At 50.2% G+C, this 18,918-nt stretch overlaps 4 protein-coding genes across 4 annotated transcripts; 3 read left to right on the forward strand and 1 right to left on the reverse strand.

Moving 5' to 3' along the window:
• The first annotated feature begins 607 nt into the window (after nt 1–607).
• On the forward strand, nt 608–3,277 carry LY89DRAFT_722676 (uncharacterized protein). The gene is made up of 2 exons (XM_018218749.1): nt 608–1,437; nt 1,487–3,277. The coding sequence occupies exons 1-2, from the start codon at nt 1,085–1,087 to the stop codon at nt 3,042–3,044; spliced, it is 1,911 nt and encodes a 636-aa protein (XP_018065898.1). The 5' UTR covers nt 608–1,084; the 3' UTR covers nt 3,045–3,277.
• Nucleotides 3,278–3,555: 278 nt separating this feature from the next.
• LY89DRAFT_688765 (uncharacterized protein) lies at nt 3,556–4,006 on the forward strand. The gene has a single exon (XM_018215770.1). The coding sequence runs from the start codon at nt 3,618–3,620 to the stop codon at nt 3,810–3,812; it is 195 nt and encodes a 64-aa protein (XP_018065899.1). The 5' UTR covers nt 3,556–3,617; the 3' UTR covers nt 3,813–4,006.
• A 1,066-nt stretch (nt 4,007–5,072) lies between these two features.
• On the reverse strand, nt 5,073–11,608 carry LY89DRAFT_624908 (putative fatty acid synthase subunit beta). Its single transcript, XM_018211056.1, has 2 exons — nt 5,924–11,608; nt 5,073–5,873 (listed from the first exon to the last, which is right to left on the reverse strand). Exons 1-2 carry the CDS (start codon nt 11,457–11,459, stop codon nt 5,326–5,328), a joined length of 6,084 nt encoding a protein of 2,027 aa, XP_018065900.1. The 5' UTR covers nt 11,460–11,608; the 3' UTR covers nt 5,073–5,325.
• An 838-nt stretch (nt 11,609–12,446) lies between these two features.
• LY89DRAFT_624910 (fatty acid synthase alpha subunit FasA) lies at nt 12,447–18,241 on the forward strand. Its single transcript, XM_018211057.1, has 5 exons — nt 12,447–12,475; nt 12,525–12,551; nt 12,609–13,078; nt 13,131–17,280; nt 17,336–18,241. Exons 3-5 carry the CDS (start codon nt 12,694–12,696, stop codon nt 18,048–18,050), a joined length of 5,250 nt encoding a protein of 1,749 aa, XP_018065901.1. The 5' UTR covers nt 12,447–12,475; nt 12,525–12,551; nt 12,609–12,693; the 3' UTR covers nt 18,051–18,241.
• Nucleotides 18,242–18,918: the final 677 nt, after the last annotated feature.

The raw sequence follows: 18,918 nt of genomic DNA on the forward strand, positions 1-18,918 counted from the left end.
TTGAGGGATTCTCTGGGTCTCCCTGTGCGTGTAGGGCGCGCTCTTTCAGGCACATCGTATAGTAGGATCTTCCTAACTGTGCTGTCTCCTAGGTGGTAGTAGCCCTGGAGCTGTTGCAGGCCTATTTTAGCGAATTTGAAGAGCCGGCGTATGCCCTCTTTGTGCTTGGTTCTGATCTCTGCACCTGGGAGACGTGGAGACATAGGTGGAGTGGTAAAAGGATCCATAATGGTGGAGTTGTTGATAGTTTAGTCCTAATGTGAAGAGTTTTAATTTCGAGGTTCTACAGCCTGAACGCACGGACTTTTGTCCCCATGTTCGTTAGCGAGTGCTAAACTTCCCCAAAGTTTCGGCGTTGAATATTTGAGATAAGCCCAACTTTATGATAAATGAATGCTTTTTTGTAATAATAAATCTCTACTTCCGTGAGTGATGATCTTTTTAACTTAGTTTTATTTGAGCAGTAGAGGCGAGATAAATAATCCCTCGACGGGACGGGACCTGAGTTACCTACCTAGGTAAGATGTCACGCTAGTCACGTGGCTCGAAAGACGCTAAAATTCAGCGGTTGGGAACCTCTCACCTTCTTCCATCCTCATCCGATCTCCCCTGAAACACCTTCTTAACTCCACGAGCCCATGTAAGACATCTAGAGGCTCAAGTGAGATACCTCCAAGTATAGCAATTGTTTGTACCTTCCACTCGATCCCATTGGCGCAGAGCCCCAAAATGCTCCGCCGGGGTAATATTTTGTTGGCCGGCCCTGGGGCTGCGCCACCAGTGGACCTCCACCATAACAGAGAGGATCGCGGTCAATTCTCTCGGACTTCCAGATAGAAGCTTCGCAGGTATCATGGAGCATATTTTGATGTTCATATGGGCTGATGATTCCTGGGAAACTGCTGATTGCTATCGAGCATCACCGGTTCGCGTGCAAGTACCCAAGTGCTGGTTATTTGCGCTGGTTTCTATATAATATCATCGAGTGATTGTTGTCTTTCCGCATCATCATCTTTATCTTCTTCGTCTTCTTCCTTAGTACGCATCTCTTCATCATCTAAACAGCGAACGAAAGACATTCAAAATGGACGCATCAGCACCAATCGATATCCCCGTGGTGATCATTGGAGGTGGAGGAGTCGGCCTCACTCTTTCTTGCTTCTTGTCTGATGAGAATGTTCAACATGTTCTGTTCGAAAAGCACCCTACGACCTCGATCCTCCCAAAGGCTCATTACCTCAATCAACGTACTCTCGAGATCTTCCGTCAACATGGACTAGCTGAGCCGATTCAGGAGAATGGGTGTCCTCTCGCTAACATGGCTCGTGTTGAGTGGAGGACGAGCTTGGGTGGTGATGGACCTTTTGATGGTAGACAACTTGGTTCTGTTAGTGCTGCTGGGGGCATTCCGGGCACTGAGCAAGCGGAGATGTATAGGTGAGTTTACGCAAGGCTCAGGTTAGAATTCGTTTGCTGATCTACTCAGACGTGACTCCCCAGCCACAGCATCAAACTTGCCTCTCCTCCGAATGGAGCCTATCTTCAAGAAGATTGCTGAGGAGCGAAACCCAGGTAACATCCTCTTCAACACCACTGTTGAAGATTTCGAGGAAGTTGGAGACCACGTTATTGTCCGAGTCAAGATGGCAGATGGACAGATTGTTCATTACCGTGCTCAATATGTTGTCTGCTGCGATGCTGGCAAACTATCTACTCCCAAGCTTGGCATCAAGATGGAAGGTGTCTCCGGACTGGTCGACTTTGTCAGCACTCACTTCAAAGCCGATTTCTCCAAGTACTGGGACGACCGCACTCTGATCACCCACTTCATCAACCCCGAAGGTGGCTCCATGGCTCACCTCGACTGCGGCGCCCTCATGCAAATGGGTCCCACCTGGGGCAAGCACTCGGAAGAATGGGTCCTCACCTTCGGCTTCCCAGTCGAAGACAGCAAACGCTTCGAACAAGACGCTCTCCCCCCACGCATCCGCCAACTCCTCAAACTCCCAGACCTCGAAATGGAAGTCCTCCACATATCCCACTGGGTCCTCGACCGCGTCGTCGCAGACAAGTACCGCGTCGGCCGCGTCTTCATCGCCGGTGACGCCGCACACCGTCGTCCGCCCACCACCGGTCTCGGCCTCAACACCGGCATCGAAGACGCGCTCAACGTCTCCTGGAAACTCGGGCAGGTCCTCAACGGCAAAGCCGCCCCTAGCTTAATGGATACCTACGAATCCGAGCGCCGTCCAGTCGGCATCCGTAACTCGGACTGGGCTTTCTTCACCTTCGGCAACATGCAAGTCCTGTCCGCAGGCGTGGGCCTTATCCCGGGACAGCAGGAGTACAACTACCAGCGCTTCGTCAACCTCTTCTCCGACACGGACATCGGGCGCGCCTCGCTGGCGCACATCAAGCGCATCATCGGGACCCAGAACATCGAGTACTCAGCCCACGACATCGAGCTCGGCTTCTCGTACCCGGACGGCGCGCGCGTGGACGATGGAACCGATGCCCCAACGCCCGATACCACAGGCCAGGTATACACCCCTACCACACGCCCGGGCCACAGACTCCCGCACGCGTGGCTGGAGTTTGGCGGGAAGAAGATCTCAACGCATGATTTGGTGTATACGGGGGAGTATGATTACATGCTCATCACGGACGAAGACGGGGACGTGTGGGCGGCGGCCGCGAAGCGGATCTCGAAACTGGGGGACGTTAAGGTGGGCGCGGTGAAGGTACGGGCGAGGCCACATAGTAGGCCAGAGGGACTAGCGCTCGATGTGGAGGATCGCTGGGCGGCGTTGAAGGGTGTTAAGGCTGGGGGTGCGGTGTTGGTTAGGAGGGATAATTTTGTGTGTTGGAGGAGTGCTGGGAAGGGAGTTGAGCAAGAGAAAGTGCTAAGGGAGGCGCTAGAGGAGATTGTGGGGAAGAAGGTTGTGGAGGATGTGAAGGTGAATGGGTATACGAATGGTGTAGTTGAGGATGTGAAGGTTAACGGGATTGTGGAGGAGGTGGTTGAGGTTGCTGTTGTTGCCTAAGCATTTGTCGTTGGGGGCGGGGGGTTGGTTTCTTTTGTGAAAATTGGGTCTAGATTGATTGTTGGTAGCATGTTGTGGCGTCTGTCGATATCGGCTTTTTGAGCATTATCTGTCTTTCATATTGCAATTATCTCTTGATTTTCCTCTTATTTTCACACTGGTGATATAACAACAAATCCCAAACCGCCTTCTTAACATCTCACTTTCAAATTTCAAATTATCCGTTTTAACATAATTCTCCAGAGCTCGACATTTTGGACAGAAAGACACGTGTAATCCAACATATAATCCAACATCTAATATAACAAATGCTAGGTTGCACTCACTACGCTATATCACGCAATTACATACGCTATAATACGTTTGACAAGTAAAGCGAGGAGACTATTACTCCGAATAAAGTAGCGCGCGCTTGTATGCATATAATATGTGACGTTGGGTTTTACAACCAACACATATTAGTCGACTTCTCTCGGCTACTCGCATCTGATCATTACAACCATTACGATAAGAAACACTATCACTTTCCTCTCCCGGCCGAAGTACACTACTTACTAAACTCGAATCTCACTTATGCGGAATCCTCTCAATTTCGCCGCGGTCGCCATCCTGGCCGTCTTCTTCTCACTCGCCTCCATACCCCGCCAATGGATTGATCTCCTCTCTCTCCTCCTCTCTCGCATCACCCGCACAATCCTCGGCGGAGCGGCGCCTCTTCATTGCGACATGCCCACCATCTTCGCGAATCCCGGATACATACATCGTTAGCCTCGCCGATTCTTATTCATTGGACCAGCACAAGCAAACCACCAACCGCGCGGCTGATCTCGAGCGCGCGATCCTCGATGTGGGCGTGGTGCATGATCCCTTGCTGGGAGATGTAACTATGTACGAAGCTAGGTCTGAGGATAAGTCGCTGGTTGATGCTATTCGTAAGGATCTCGGGGTGCTGTTTGTGGAGTGCAGTGGAAGGGTGTTGCTTCGTGTCCGAGAGGGTTAGGGGGGATGGTTGGTGTGAGGGGGAGAGATGAAGAGGCATGAGCTTGCATGTTAGCTGTTAGCTGTTTAGGCGGAAATACGGGCGACCTTACTGGATCCTTGCCTCATTTTACAATTGCGAAATTTAAGTTTCGTTTTCCGGGCAGGTTCGATGTCTTGTGCAAGTTTTGTGTGTGGAGTGACCTGTTAATACCTATCATATGGTGTGTACACCCAACAACAAAAGTGGTTGTTTCATCATCTCCTGCGGTCCGAGTCTTCAAACCCGCTATCAGGTCCTAAGATCTCACGGATTTCATATAGCATGCTCTATCTTCACTATGATTCTATCAACTATAATAATATCAACGTAAATAACACTCCGCACGTTCGGAAATGCCAAAGTTGTTTGGTAACTGTGTGGATTCTCTTAACGAACAGAGGTAGATATGAGATTAGTATTAATATACTTCATCCCATGCTAGCTGGCTAATCGCTACACCCGAATCACGCCCAAGCTAGGTTGTGGAGAAGCTTCAGAAGCGGAGAACATTCGGTCCGGGCGTTCTCCTTGCATTTCTGTACGCACAACAAAACGTCCATGAACCCATTTCTTCAAACGTTGAAGGATGAAACTGACGTCTTTGTAACAACACTGCATCGAGAAACTTCCTAGAGCGGAATTCTGAAGATTCTTGTTTTTCCCGCACCAGTAGTCTTTGTGTGAATCAAATCTAGATATGGGTTAGAAACTCAAGGGTCAACAAACCTAGCGAAGAATGTCCATTCTAACTCACGCTATGAAGGACCGTGATGATATCGAGGAGGCGGTACAGTAGAGTATTGTTTGGTAGGTGGTCTATATTCTGCATTGTCGGAAGGTGCTGGTTGCTGTTGCGTGGAGGATATTGAGGCGTAGGACCGAATCAAGGGTTTCGGTATTGGCCCCATTGCGGCGGAAGCTTCAGTGTGTTGCATGTTAAAATGGAGACAAGCTATCTGTTAGAGAAAGTATGTACCGCGAGATCGGCACCAAGAGAAGAGGATTATGGTGGATATTCTTTTTTATATGATACTATGAGAGATCTATATATGCACGACAAATACAAACGAGCTAGCTATGCAGAGAAGAAACAGTAAGAAATAAACAAACAGGCTAGGAAATTCATGATGCATCAAGATACACAGAGATCAACGAAGCAACAACAACCTAGCAAAACAACACAATGCACGCAAAACCCCAACAACCAAACTCCTCCCAAACGCCACGCAATGCACATCACAATTTCTTCATCAAACAAAATCATACACCCAACATCTCCCTCAAAACCGGACTCTGCGTCAACCTAAACGCCTCCTTCAAATACTCATCCCCCAGCGAAAACGGCTTCGCCATCACATTCGGCACCCACCTGCCCGCAAGCCTCTCAGGATGGATATTATCCTCCGTAATCCGCATCTCCAGAAACTTCCTATAGCTCACCACCCCGGGCCTCAAATGGGTCGAATGGAAGGGGACATCGATCCCTTTCAACGGAATCGTCGCTATTCCACGCGCGAGTTGAAGTGGTCGCTGAAGCTTATTGGATTGCGCGACGAAAGTAGCGATCAAGTCGCCGAGCTCGGTGTCGTGGCAGGGCGAGGCGGAGGAGAGGGCTTCGGAGATTAGGGAGAAGAGGTTGGCAGTCTTGGAGAGGTGGTTGAGGATCTCGCCGAGGACGTAGAGGTTTTGGAGGGAGCCGGCGCAGACGTATTGTTCGCCTTGGACGTTGAAGTTGACGATTTCGAGGAGGACGCCGGATTCATCGGCGATCATCTTGACGAGGGTGCGGAGGGCTTGTTCGTCGAAGACTGGGGGTGTGTTAGTTGGGGAGAGTGTGGGAGGGAGGGAGGGGACGTACATTTGCCGACCCGTTTGGGGTTCACGGCTACCATGGAGAAGTTGGTTTCGCCGAATTCGTCGCGTTCCATGGATACTTGCATGGTGAGGCCGCGGTAGAAGACGACGTCCATTAGGGTCTTGATGGACATGAAGCCGGAGAAGGCGGAGAGGGAACCGTATTCTCCTAGGGAGTGACCAGCGTAGACGGCGGTGTCTTGGATGACACCCTTAGAGCGCATGTCCTCGAAGGTAGCTTTTTGAAGCAGAAGGATAGACGGTTGAGCGAATTGAGTGGAGAAGAGCAGACCACGAGCTTCGGAGAACGTGTAAGATCTCGACTCACGGGTCAATCCACTAAGAATCTGTTTAGTGACCAAAGATCCATCTGGTTGAGGTACATCGATTGTCATTGCCAGGTAATTTTCGCGAATCTTGCGACCTCGCTTACCACCGAAGTGAACCGTCAAGGTTTTTGGGTTATTTCGCACGATGTCCAGGATAGACCAACCATACTTATCTAACAGATAAGCGTCGACCTCATCCCAGATGGCTTTGGCAACAGGGCTGCTGTTGTATAGGTCCATACCCATGCCCTGAGATTGACTGCCTTGTCCAGTGAAGACGTAGGCAATGGTTGCTTGTTCAATTTCAGCGCTAGCATCCAAGACCATGTCATCCGTGTCCTTCTTAAACGCAGTGATTTTGAAGATCATGCGGCCTTCAATCATGCCTGTATGTCTGAATCGAACGGTGAGTCTGTCGGACGGCAAAACCATACCTGTGAAGGTAGCAGAGAACTGGCGGAATCGAAGACGATCACCATCGCCAGCAAGATGCTCCAGAACACCTGCTGCAATAGCTGACGTGTACATTCCGTGAGTGATGGTACCTGGAAGCTCGGCCCATTCAGAGAAGATGGGCGAGACGTGGATTGGGTTGTAATCCTTGGACACACGAGCGTACATCTCGTTGCTGCCTGGTACTTGCACCTCGAGGGAAGAGTCTCCAGACCATCCAGGGTTCTTCAAGCTGGTACGAGCGATGGTTGGTGTTCCCTTACGTTCGAGGAAGTCCATCACTGGGTTTCCGAAGCATTCGCCAGTAAGGAATTTGATTGCTCCAATTTCGTGAAGATCATCGTTGCCATATTTCTCGAATACTGACCCAGTGACAGCCATGCTTCTGAATGCTTTTCTGCCCTTCCAGGAAACAGTTGTTTGAGGCTTGAACAGGAGAGACTTTCCAACAAGGGATGCAGAAGAGTTCTTTGGTACGAACCAGGATCGGTTACGGAGAACAGCATCGTCTTGCGCAGAGGTGACTTGAAGGAGGATGTCCGACTCTTGAGTTTGTCTGAAGGTAGAGTGGAAATCGTCGAAAGTTCCCTTGAACAAGAAGGTTGAGGTAACAGTCATCACTGACTTGCCAGCTCGCTCAATGACTGCCTCGACAACAACATACTTGCCAGCATCCTCGATATAGACAGCATTCACTTTGGAGTATGCAGAAATAACATCCCCAATGCGAAGAGGTTCAGCACCTTCACAGTACTTGAAGGTGTTAGATTGATGAACGAGGCGGAGAAGGTCACCATCAATGTCTCTAAGGACAAGAGGCTTCGTCATGACATCCCAAGCAACGACGATACCGACGCTGATTGGGAAGACATCACCACTAGAGAACATGGTCTCACCGTGAGGGTAAGACAAGCCGACAGTGGAAACCAGATCTTGGAGCATCTTGCGATTGAGCGTCGTCTCCTGGCCTTGGAAACGAGAGTGCACATTTAAAGACGCATCGATATCCTCACCAAACCACAGCTTGCTGTAGAACGACTTAATTCGAAGATTGCGCTGATCCATGACCTCGCTCAATCCGAATGGTGTCATGAGTGGATTGTAAGCGTATCTAAATTGAAGAACAATAGGGGTTGAGCTGTAGGCACTTGGTTGGTGAAGCTCAACGGTGATCTTGTCGTCCCTAGTGACCTCGATCTTCATGAGAGATTGAGCTCCAGTGCTATCCTCGGCTGTTCGAGAAAGAGTGTTGGTGTCTTGGTCGAAGTGCAGAAGAGATGTCCCGACTGGGCTGTCTTGCAAGAGACGAGCGAAAGGACTTGGCTTTCGGTCATGACCTTGTAGCACGAACTTGTCGGAGAATAGTGCTTGGACTGACTTTGGTGTAGTTGGTGACCAAGAGATGAGAGACATCTCTGAGCCCTCTGAGCAAGGAGTGCAAGCTCCAGACTCGGGATAGAATTCTCGTCTGATCATCTCGACATGTGCCTTGGCAATGCCATCAAGAATGTCCTTGGCAGACTCATCGGTATTGCCCATCTGAGAGTATCGAGCAGCGACAGGGCCATGCAAGATGCAAACACGTCCAGCATCCTGTCCAATAACCGCATCGACATCCTCAGACTGCCATAGAGAGTCTTTCTTGAAGTAGGTCTCAAAGTCATCGTCAAGAGCGGGGATGAAGTTCACAGGCTTGGAACCTCTAGCTTTGCATCGATGCAAGAAGAATGTGACATCCTCGGGGTTCAAGATGTTGTCTTCAGACTCAGGACAAGCTGACAGAAAGTCACTCAAGAATCGGAAAGGATCCTCGAGGGTAGAGGCTGGAATCTCAATTGATCGTGAAGCTGGTAGTCTTTCTAGAACACGAGCCGCAAAGTCCGTTGCGAAACGGGAATATGAAGCATCAACCCAGCGCTTCTGGTGAGCAACATACATCAAGTCGATGAGGCGGGCGAGGACTTCTCCATAAGTCATGTCCTCCAAATCGCAAACCTCTCCCTCCGCATCTTGTCCAAACCATGGCTTGGCATAGTCGGCGTTGAGCTTGCGAATAATATATTCTCGCTTTTGCTTGAGCTTTGCAACTCTGTCCTTGCGAGGGAGACTGAAGATGGATTTGTCGAGTTCTGCCCAGAGCTTTGTTCCTCGGTTGGCAAGTTTGTGGATTGGTTGGCCCATTTCGGAGATAACGGTGATAATTCCACCCGCTTCACCGCTGTACGTTTGCTCCCAATCTTCATCGCCGACGCCTGGAGCTTCGTAAATCAACTCCTTTGCTTGCAACGACGTATGCGCTTCCCTTGCAACCATCATGCGACTTCCGAGCAATATACCATCGAAAGGCATCAAAGGCGTCATCTTCCCGAATTTCTGAGTCCAGGTTCCGTTCAGATACGGATATGTATCTTCGCTGCTCCCGAAACCACTTCCCGCGACGAGAATCAGGTTATTGCATTTTCGAATGGCACTATACATATTGAGGATGGGTGCATCGAAGTCCTCGAAGGAGTGATGACCCCCGCCTCGTCCACCAGTCCATTGCAGGATGATAGGGAACTCGGGGTGGGCTTGCGCGATATCAATGACCTGCTTGATCGCAGTGATTGATCCTGGCTTGAATGCAATGTGCTTCAATCCTAGGGTGCTGATATACTCGGATACAATGGAAGGCGAGGGTACTCCGGCTCCGATGGTCAGTCCATCGACTGCTTTGCCAGTTTGGGCCAGCTTCTTCAGCATGGCAATCTGCCAGGCCAAGGTGTGAGGGCTTGCATAGATCAGGTTGCAAGTAATACCTCTTCCGCGAGGCACATTGGCCATTACCTTGGCGATGGCAGCAGACATAGACTCTGCGTTATGGTATCCGCCGCCAGCCATTTCAATGTGGTACCCCGCATTCATAACAGCAGAGACAAAGTCCCAGGGAACAGTCGTAGGAGTCATTCCACCGACTATCACAGGAGAACAGCCTAGGAGTCTGCTCAATCTTGTGTCGAGCATGGCCTCACCTAGGTCTGATGGCATGATACCTGGCTGGAACTTTCTGCCCCAGCTCTCCAACTCGGTGGAAGTCTCAAGCAGACGAGGAGAGAAAAGATCAGCTTTGCTGCCAATCTCCTTGTCACGAACCTCGAATTCGCTGCCAATGATGACCCGGACTCCGTGGCCATCCTTATTCTTCATCGTCAGCTCTCCAATCCCCCCTCCTGAGAGCACAATGATATGTGTCGCATTTGGAAAGTCGGTTGCCGTGGGCCAGTCACCAAGCTCGCAAGTAATAGCATCGACTAAGATACCAATCACATTGGTGTTGCCGAGCTCTCTGAGATCTCTGCCCGTCTTGCTGTGGTAGACTGGGATCATGAGTTGCTCAGCATTGAGTGACTTGGATGCAAGGTCTCTCTTTATTCTGATTGCGGCATCCTTGAGGTGGCTCGTGTGGAATGGAGCACTGATAGGTAAGAATTGGTGGTTGACCACAGGCTTTCGTTTGCTGTACGGGATTCGATCTTGATCGAGCTCTGCATCCGCTTTCAAAGAGCGGAAAAGGCTGTTGATGTGGACGAGGGAGCTCGCCGGCCCGGCGATGACAAAGTTGTCACGAGCGTTAGCAAGCGCAAGATACAACTTCTCGTGGGTCGCCAGCGTCTTGTTTGTTTTGGTAATGATCGATTCGATTTGCGATCGTTGCAGGCCTCGCACACTCAACATGCACGAAGGTCGTCCTTCTCCATTCTCCAAGCATTCTCTAGTGAGGTCGGCTGGGATTGATGATCTTGGTGATCTCTGGTGGGACTCGTAACCGATCCAGAAGAGGATCTCGACTGCTAGTTTAGCAGCATCATAGAATGATTCCCAAGAATCGGAGAGAGCGATGGCGGCTGCGACAACGATTCCTTGGGAGTGACCAGTGGCACCGTTGAGGAGAGATCGCATCTCACCAGGTGTCTTGCCCAACACTTTGCAGGAGACAGCATAGTGTGCAAGACCCAGCAGTCCGAGAATGGGGAAGCTCACTGCCGCCGTTGAGACAAAATCCCTGTCTGGAATTGTGTTGGCATTCTTCATCCATGCTTCGACATCGACGTATCGACCATAGTAGTAGTCTCGTGTTGCTGGGAGCCGCGAAAGTTCGTGGAGCAACGGTGCTGTTGCGGCTATGAGTTCGCTCAGAAGCGGAGTGTATGTGGCATAGAGTTCTGACAGCTCCTTGGCACATACTGGGTTTGATGTGCCCTGCCCACCGAATACTGTGAATATTTGTGATTGGCCATGCTCTGCAGACTCTACCAGAGCGCTTTCCTTCGTCCTCCAATCCCCGCACGTCGATGATGCGGTGAAGTATGTCTTAAGCAAGTCCCGTCTCACACTGGAACTGACATGTGAGTGGATGAGAAGGGAGTGGATATCGGTATCCACTAAGAAATCTCGTTCGAATGCTAGAAGCAGTGACTCGATCGCAGAGACTGGTGCACTGCCGTTAAGGAGGAATTGGAGATACTGCAGGGTAAGTTCTACAAGCGAACTAGGTTCATTGTCCGAGGAGCGGAGGGATAATGAATCTAGGAAAAGATCTTTCTGGTGCTTGAGGAGTTCTGAAGACTCCAATCGAATGAAGAGAATATGTCGAATGTCCTTGTAAACGAGAGGCAGCTCTGTGTCCATTGCCGTTGCATGGTCGGAGTCATCGACCGTGGATGGAGCTTTGCTTGTGAAGAAAGGGGAGATCACGACTTCGGAGGTAGTGGAAGACATGTTGACCCTAGATGAAGACGTTGATCATCTGGCAGGTCCGACAGAGAAAGAAATGATTGTGAGAGAGCGTGGGTATTTCTTTGGCGGACTTCCAGTTATGACCTTTCAAACGTACGAGATATGAGTGGATATGAGATGGTGTGCTGGACATGTGCCGCCGTTTCTACTTATCCAGCAATTTTGCATTTTCGATTTATCTTCCGCCTTTGCGGACCGGTAGGCGAGTTTGCCTGTTTTGCTTCACATGGCACACTCCCACGGCAGTGAGAAAAGTCACGGCCTATTTTTACCTAAGCTTCTGTGTCTCGAGCGGTGGCTTGGCTGAGAGGTACTTTGTCTGAGTAGTTGGTCGCTGGGTTGAGGCTGTGAACACATCACGTGCTGCTGACATCTGGTCCCCAACACCGGCAATTAAATTTCGACTGGCCGGGGGCGCAAGTGCACTTGAAAAATTATCCGCCAACACAGGGCACACCTTCTACAGCAGGATCTGGAGAAGTTTCATCCAATGTGTGCTATGTTATTGTTTTGCTTGTTAATATTCGCCGAGATAGGTTTGCGCCTGAGGGATCGCGCTCTGCGAGCTAAGCGGCCCGTGGTGAGATTAATTATAGCAGCATCGCGCTTATGGAGCATTTGAGTACGGACTCCGTCAAATATGATGAGTAGATGTATGTCAGTACTTGAAAAGGATTTCTCCATACATCTGTGTGAACTATCTATCTAGTTGTAGTATTCCGTCGTTTTGAACCTCAATTCGCCTCTCACACCTCGAACTCTTATAACAGACCAGCGACCACGTGAATCAAGGGCTGGACTGGTCATGATATTTTGAACACATTCTTTCGATCACGTTTCACTTTTCTATTTCCTTTTTATTCAGTTCGCATCGAGTCATAGTTCCTCACAACATCAAACATGGCTCGCCAATCTCATGCAGTTGAGGGTCCTGCTGGGAACAGCTCGACTACCCAAGATCAGGCACGAGCACGCAAGCTCTTAATTGAGCTGCTATCGTAAGTACTGCACTTCTCAACTCCGAATTTCATGGCTGACGCAGGATAGATATCAATTCGCATTCCCAGTGAGATGGTGAGACAAATCAAATCTGTCAATGAAGAGGGAAAAACTAATCGCCTGGAAAACTAGGATTGAGACTCAAGATGAATTCTCTCAGCGATCGGAGAACATCCAGAGATATGTGGAAGTCGGACCTGCAAAGATCCTCTCCACGATGGCCAAGAAGACGGTGACTGCACACTCGTCACAAGCGCCATCTCGCTCATCACAATTCCAATTCTTGTCGTCCAGTGATAACAAGGAGGATATTTACTACCAGTACCCAGAAGAAGAGGAGCCTGTGGCTCCGGCGGAGAGCACACCCGCTCCATCTGCGCCTATCGTTGAGGCCGTAGCGAGCGTGCAAGCAGCTGCGGTTGTTGCAACTGCTTCAGCATCGGTTTCTGCTCCGGCTGCTGCTCCGGCTGCTGCTCCGGCTGCTGCTGCGCCAGAAATTCCATTGTCTGCGTCACATGTAGTTTTGGCGCTCACTGCTCAGAAGCTCAAAAAGGCCTTTGATGTTGTTTCAACACAGAAGACGATCCGAGAACTTTCAGGAGGTGAGAAACCGACCGCCTTCTCTCCAGATTTCGACTACTGACAATTATCTAGGAAAATCCACGCTTCAAAACGAACTGATTGGTGATCTCGGAGCCGAATTCGACAATCTACCAGATGGATCCGAGGACCTCACTCTGGAAGCACTCGGCGAAGCTCTTCAGGGCAACTTTTCTGGGAAGCCAGGCAAGCAATTAGCAGCCCTGATGTCCAAATTCACATCCAGCAAAATGCCAGCAGGATTCAACCAAGGTGCTATCCAAGACCATCTTGGCGCGCATTGGGGTCTTAGCAAAGACCATTCCATCATCCCGATCGCTTTCGCTATCACAGCTGAGCCTGCAGCTCGTCTCGCAAACGCCGACGCTGCGAAAGAATTCTTGAATAGTCTTATTCCACGATATGCTTCTTTCGCGGGCATTACGCTCACGCCTGGTGGATCTGGTGGTGGTGCGAGCGCGTCTGCAACGGCAATGGTGGATTCTGCTAGCTTAGATGCACTGAAGAAGGAACAGAGAGATTACCACATGAAGCAATTCGACTTGCTTGCCAAGCATCTTGGCATCGATGATCTTCAAGGAGGCGATAAGCTTGAGGCTGCTCAACAAGCTGAGAAGGAACTGGAGAAGACACTTAGTCAGTGGAACTCTGAGTTTGACGAGCAGTTCTTTGCTGGTATCCAGTCGGCGTTCGATATTCGCAAAGGCCGAACTTACGACTCTTCTTGGAATTGGGTTAGGGAGGAATTGATTCGCTTGTTCAACGATATTGCAGCTGGAAAGGTCGAGGCTAACATCCTCGGCGCTGATGACCGTCTTCTGAACGTTCTCAACAAATGGGAACCAAGCTGTTCTAGCATGGTCGACTACCTCACATCCGAACTTGCCGACCCACAAATGCAAGCTTTCGGACGAGAAATCTCTCGTCTCGGATCTCGTACTCTGGGAGAAGATCCTACTTTCAGATACACCTTACAGTCATTATCACCAAAGACGACCATCACTCCCGGTGGAACAATCGAGTATTCGGAAATCCCACGAAAGATCAACAACTATAGTCGATTGGTCAAGCACGGCCGAAAGAATGCTGCAGGCGAACTCATTCCCTTTGTTCACATCCGCAAGCGAGAAGGTGCTCAAGCATGGAAATACGACGCTGCATCCTCTTCCCTCCTCCTCCGAACACTCGAAGCAGGAACAGGACTTGGCCTTACCTTCGCCGGCAAGACCGTGCTTGTCACAGGAGCAGGTAAGGGCTCTATTGGAGCTGAAGTTGTCAAGGGTCTTCTGTCGGGAGGTGCCAGAGTGACCGTCACGACTAGCCGAGCAGTTTCCAGCACCGCAAAGTTCTTCCAGCACATGTACCGCAAGTATGGAGCTCGCGAGGCATCCCTAACTGTTCTTCCTTTCAATCAGAGCAGTAAGAAGGATTGCGAGGCTTTGATTGCGCATATCTATGGTCCTAACTCACCAACTGGTGGAGATCTCGACTATATTCTTCCTTTCGCCGCGATTCCCGAAGCTGGCGAGCTTGACAGTCTTGATGGGAAATCGGAGCTTGCGCATAGAGCTATGCTTACCAACGTCCTGAGACTTCTGGGCGCTGTTCGCAAAGAGAAGGATGAGCGTGGAATCGATACCCGGCCAACGAACGTCATTCTTCCCCTCTCGCCAAATCACGGTACTTTTGGTGGAGATGGACTTTATGCTGAGTCGAAACTTGGTCTCGAGACCCTGTTCAACAGATTCTATTCCGAGAGCTGGTCGACATATATCACCATCTGTGGAGCAGTGATCGGATGGACGAGAGGAACTGGCTTGATGAGCGGGAACAACATCGTCGCCGAAGCAGTCGAGAAGCAGGGCGTTATCACTTTCTCTCAACCGGAGATGGCATTCAATATCCTTGCCCTCATGACTCCTTCCATTTCATCCATCTGCGAAGATGATCCAGTATACGCAGATCTTACTGGCTGTCTTGATTTCGTCACTGATCTCAAGCAAGAGATCTCTACTGCTAGGACGGCGATCTCGGATGAGAGCCGATTGCGAAAAGCTCTAGTTGAGGAGAATTCTCGCCAGCAGACTGTCCTTGCTGGGCCCAGTACTCAGGTTGCAAAGACTGATATCGCTAGCACGAAAGTTCGACGAGCGAACCTGGGCATGAACTTCCCAAATCTAGGGAGCTACGAAGACCTTACTGGAAACCTTCAATCCCTGGAAGGTATGGTAGACTTGTCACGCACAGTTGTCGTGGTTGGGTTCTCTGATCTTAGTCCATGGGGAAGCACCAGGACTCGCTGGGAAATGGAACACATGGGCGAATTCTCAATCGAAGGCTACGTCGAAATGGCCTGGATCATGGGCTTGGTGAAGCACTTCGAGGGCGATATCAAAGGCAAATCCTACGTTGGTTGGATCGACGCTAAGACTAGCGAACCTGTCAGAGATGATGAGTTCAAGGCTAAGTACTCGGAGTATATCATGGCTCATACTGGTTTACGATTCATCGAGCCTGAGGGACTTGGTGGATACGATCCTAAGCGCAAGGAGTTCTTGCACGAAGTGGCTGTAGAGGAAGATCTTCCCCCTTTCGAATCTTCAAAGGCCACAGCAGAGGCGTTCAAACTCCGCCACGGTGACAAAGTCAACATTTCTCCCATTGCTGGCTCCGAGGATTATATCGTCCGTGTTAAGCGCGGTGCTCATTTCTTGGTGCCAAAAGCTACATCTTTCGATCGTCAAGTAGCAGGTCAACTACCCACAGGCTGGGATCCTGTCCGCTATGGTATCCCAGAAGACATCGTCCAACAAGTCGACCCAATAACACTCTACGCCTTATGCTGCGTCTCGGAAGCTCTCTTGTCAGCAGGTATCAAGGATCCCTATGAGTTCTACAAACACATCCACGTCTCCGAATTAGCCATCTGTCTCGGCACCGGAGCAGGTTCCCTTCTAGCCATGCGAGGCGTCTACCGAGACCGTTATCTCGATCGCCCTGTTCAATCAGACATCCTACAAGAATCCTTCTTGAACACCATGGGGGCCTGGATCAATATGCTGCTCCTCTCCTCTACGGGAACAATCAAATCTCCAGTGGGTGCCTGCGCTACAGCCATCGAGTCCCTCGACATCGGTTGCGAGGCTATCAAGTCTGGAAACTCAAAGATAGCATTTGTTGGCGGCTGTGATGATTTCCAGGAAGAGATGTCCTACGAGTTCGCTAAAATGAAAGCAACAGCCAGCTCAGCAGACGAACTCGACAAGGGACGTCTCCCATCCGAGATGTCTCGCCCCTCAGTCACTTCTCGCAGCGGTTTCGTCGAGTCCGCAGGTTGTGGAGCCCAAATCATCATGAGCGCTGAAATTGCTCTCGAGATGGGTCTCCCGATCTACGGCATCGTGGCTTATACTCAAATGGCGTCTGACAAAATTGGACGATCGGTCCCAGCTCCAGGTCAGGGAATATTGACTGCCGCTAAGGAAGCAGAATCTGCGTTTGACTCCGACCTCCTTGATCTCGAGTTCCGCCGCCGTCATTTGAAGGAATCAGTTGCTCAGATCAAGAAGTCCCACCAAGCACGCCTAGCTCGCCTACAAGCCAAGACCGGCAGCAACTTTTCGGAGAAGATGTTACACGAGATCGAGTCAGCTACCGCCTGTAAACTCAAGCTCGCGCAGCAAATGTGGGGTAATGATATCCGTCTCCAAGATCCTACAATTGGACCTCTAAAAGCAAGTTTGGCGACCTGGGGATTGACGATCAACGATATCCAAGTCTGTTCCATGCACGGAACCTCCACAAAAGCGAACGACACCAACGAAGCCGACGTGATCAACAAACAAATGACCCACCTGGGCCGCTCAAAAGGCAACCCTCTCCTGGCCGTCTGCCAAAAGTCCCTCACAGGCCATCCAAAGGGAGCTGCAGGTGCGTGGCAGTTCAATGGTTGTATGCAGATGCTTGCCACGGGTATAGTTCCCGGAAACTGGAACGCGGATAACATCGATGATCACTTGAGGGAGTTTGAACATATCGTTTACCCGAGAGATGCCATACAGATGATGGAGGTGCGAGCTACAATGTTGACGAGCTTTGGGTTCGGGCAGAAGGGTGGCATTACGGTTTCTATCGCGCCGAAATATCTGTATACTGTCATCACTGAAGATGTATATGAGGAGTATAGAGCAAAGGTCACAAAGAGGTATGTAATATCAGAGCGTTCGAGAAGATAATCGTTACTAATGATGACCCAACAGACAACGCAAAGCCAACACAGCCTTCGTCAAAGCCCTAATGACCAACACCCTCTTCAAAGCCAAAGACTACTCACCATGGGAATCCGGCGACGCAGCCCTGACAAAAGCACTCCTCGACCCCACCGCCCGCGCCTCAAACGCAAACATCCTCAACGAATTCAAGATCAACGATCCCTCCGTCCCTCCCGCACAGCCAGTCCGCCCAGTCTCCCGCCTGAGTCGTTCCAGCTCAAGCAGTTCGATCCACCGCTCCCTGATGGATATCTCCGAAACAGGCCTCCTGTCCGGGATGGTGCAGAACATGCTCGAGTCCTCCCTCTCCCCGCCCTCTGCTCCCCACCCATCTCTGTCTACATCCGTCGGCGTAGACGTCGAAACCATCAGCTCGATCCCAATCGACAACCCCGTCTTCCTCGAACGGAACTTCACAGACGCAGAAAGAGAGTACTGCGAATCGGCAGTGAACCCACAAGCGAGTTACGCCGGCCGATGGAGCGCTAAGGAGGCCGTGTTCAAGAGTTTGCAGGTTCCCGGACAAGGACCCGGTGCGAGTATGAGGGAGATCGAGATTTTGAGCGAGGGGGGTGTCCCGAGGGTCGTGTTCCATGGGAAGGCGAAGGAGACGGCGGATAGGGAGGGGGTTACGAGTGTGCAGATTAGTATTACGCATAGTGGGGAGACGGTTACTGCTGTTGCGTTGGCGGCGAAGTTTTAGTAGCATTGGGAGAGCGGTGGTGGGTTTCTTTTGTGTTGTGTTCATGTTTATGAGGAGTCATATAGGGCGTTCGGGTTAAGTGTGCATAGCTTTTTGTTTTGTGTTTTGTTATGTTGGGTTTCCTTTTTGTTCGATGTATAGCATGCAGACTGGAATTAGGTAGAATGATATATAAAAGATTACATTCCATCACGTATCAGTTGAAGGCATTGAATCGTTCATGAGCGATGGCTTGAGTTGCAACTGGAGTGAATACATACGGATGATTTTTACTTTGATGTTTGATCGAGAGGTAAGTACTGACTGAGCGGAGTGCAAGTGAACTCCAACAATAAGAAAGACATGTTCTAGCCCCAATTGAGTATTTCCACTTACTCACTCTAATACTACAGTGCACAATAGTGAGATGGGTGAGTACCTCGAGATCGTGAACCCAATGATGAGTCACGTGATACAACAGCTCGAAGTCGTAGAAGCTAGCTAGGTATATGATCATAGGGATTGTCATCTTAACAGTTCAGTAAGATTATCAATATGCGCTTTTTTAAGACTGTATGGCTTTGGGGAAGATACGTTCTCGAAGAATGAAGTTGTCGTTACGAATTCGGCTTAGCACCGTATCTCGTAGCAAATAGGTATCATGAGGCAGGCGGCTTTCACCGCTTGGCAGGAGCTCAACCTCTACATATTTCCTCATCAATCATTCAGACGACACATCTGAAATGTCCGCATCCAGCCTATGCCAATTCGGCCATGAACGCTTGTCCATGTCTTCGCATCTGCAATATCCCCTTCACGGACCATTTCCGGACATTTCTTCTCGCACGCTTAGTGGCTGTGTTGAAGGATCTGACTCAGGCCTCTATAC

This window comes from Mollisia scopiformis (assembly GCF_001500285.1).
Source record: "Mollisia scopiformis unplaced genomic scaffold LY89scaffold_23, whole genome shotgun sequence".
Taxonomy (NCBI): domain Eukaryota; kingdom Fungi; phylum Ascomycota; class Leotiomycetes; order Helotiales; family Mollisiaceae; genus Mollisia; species Mollisia scopiformis.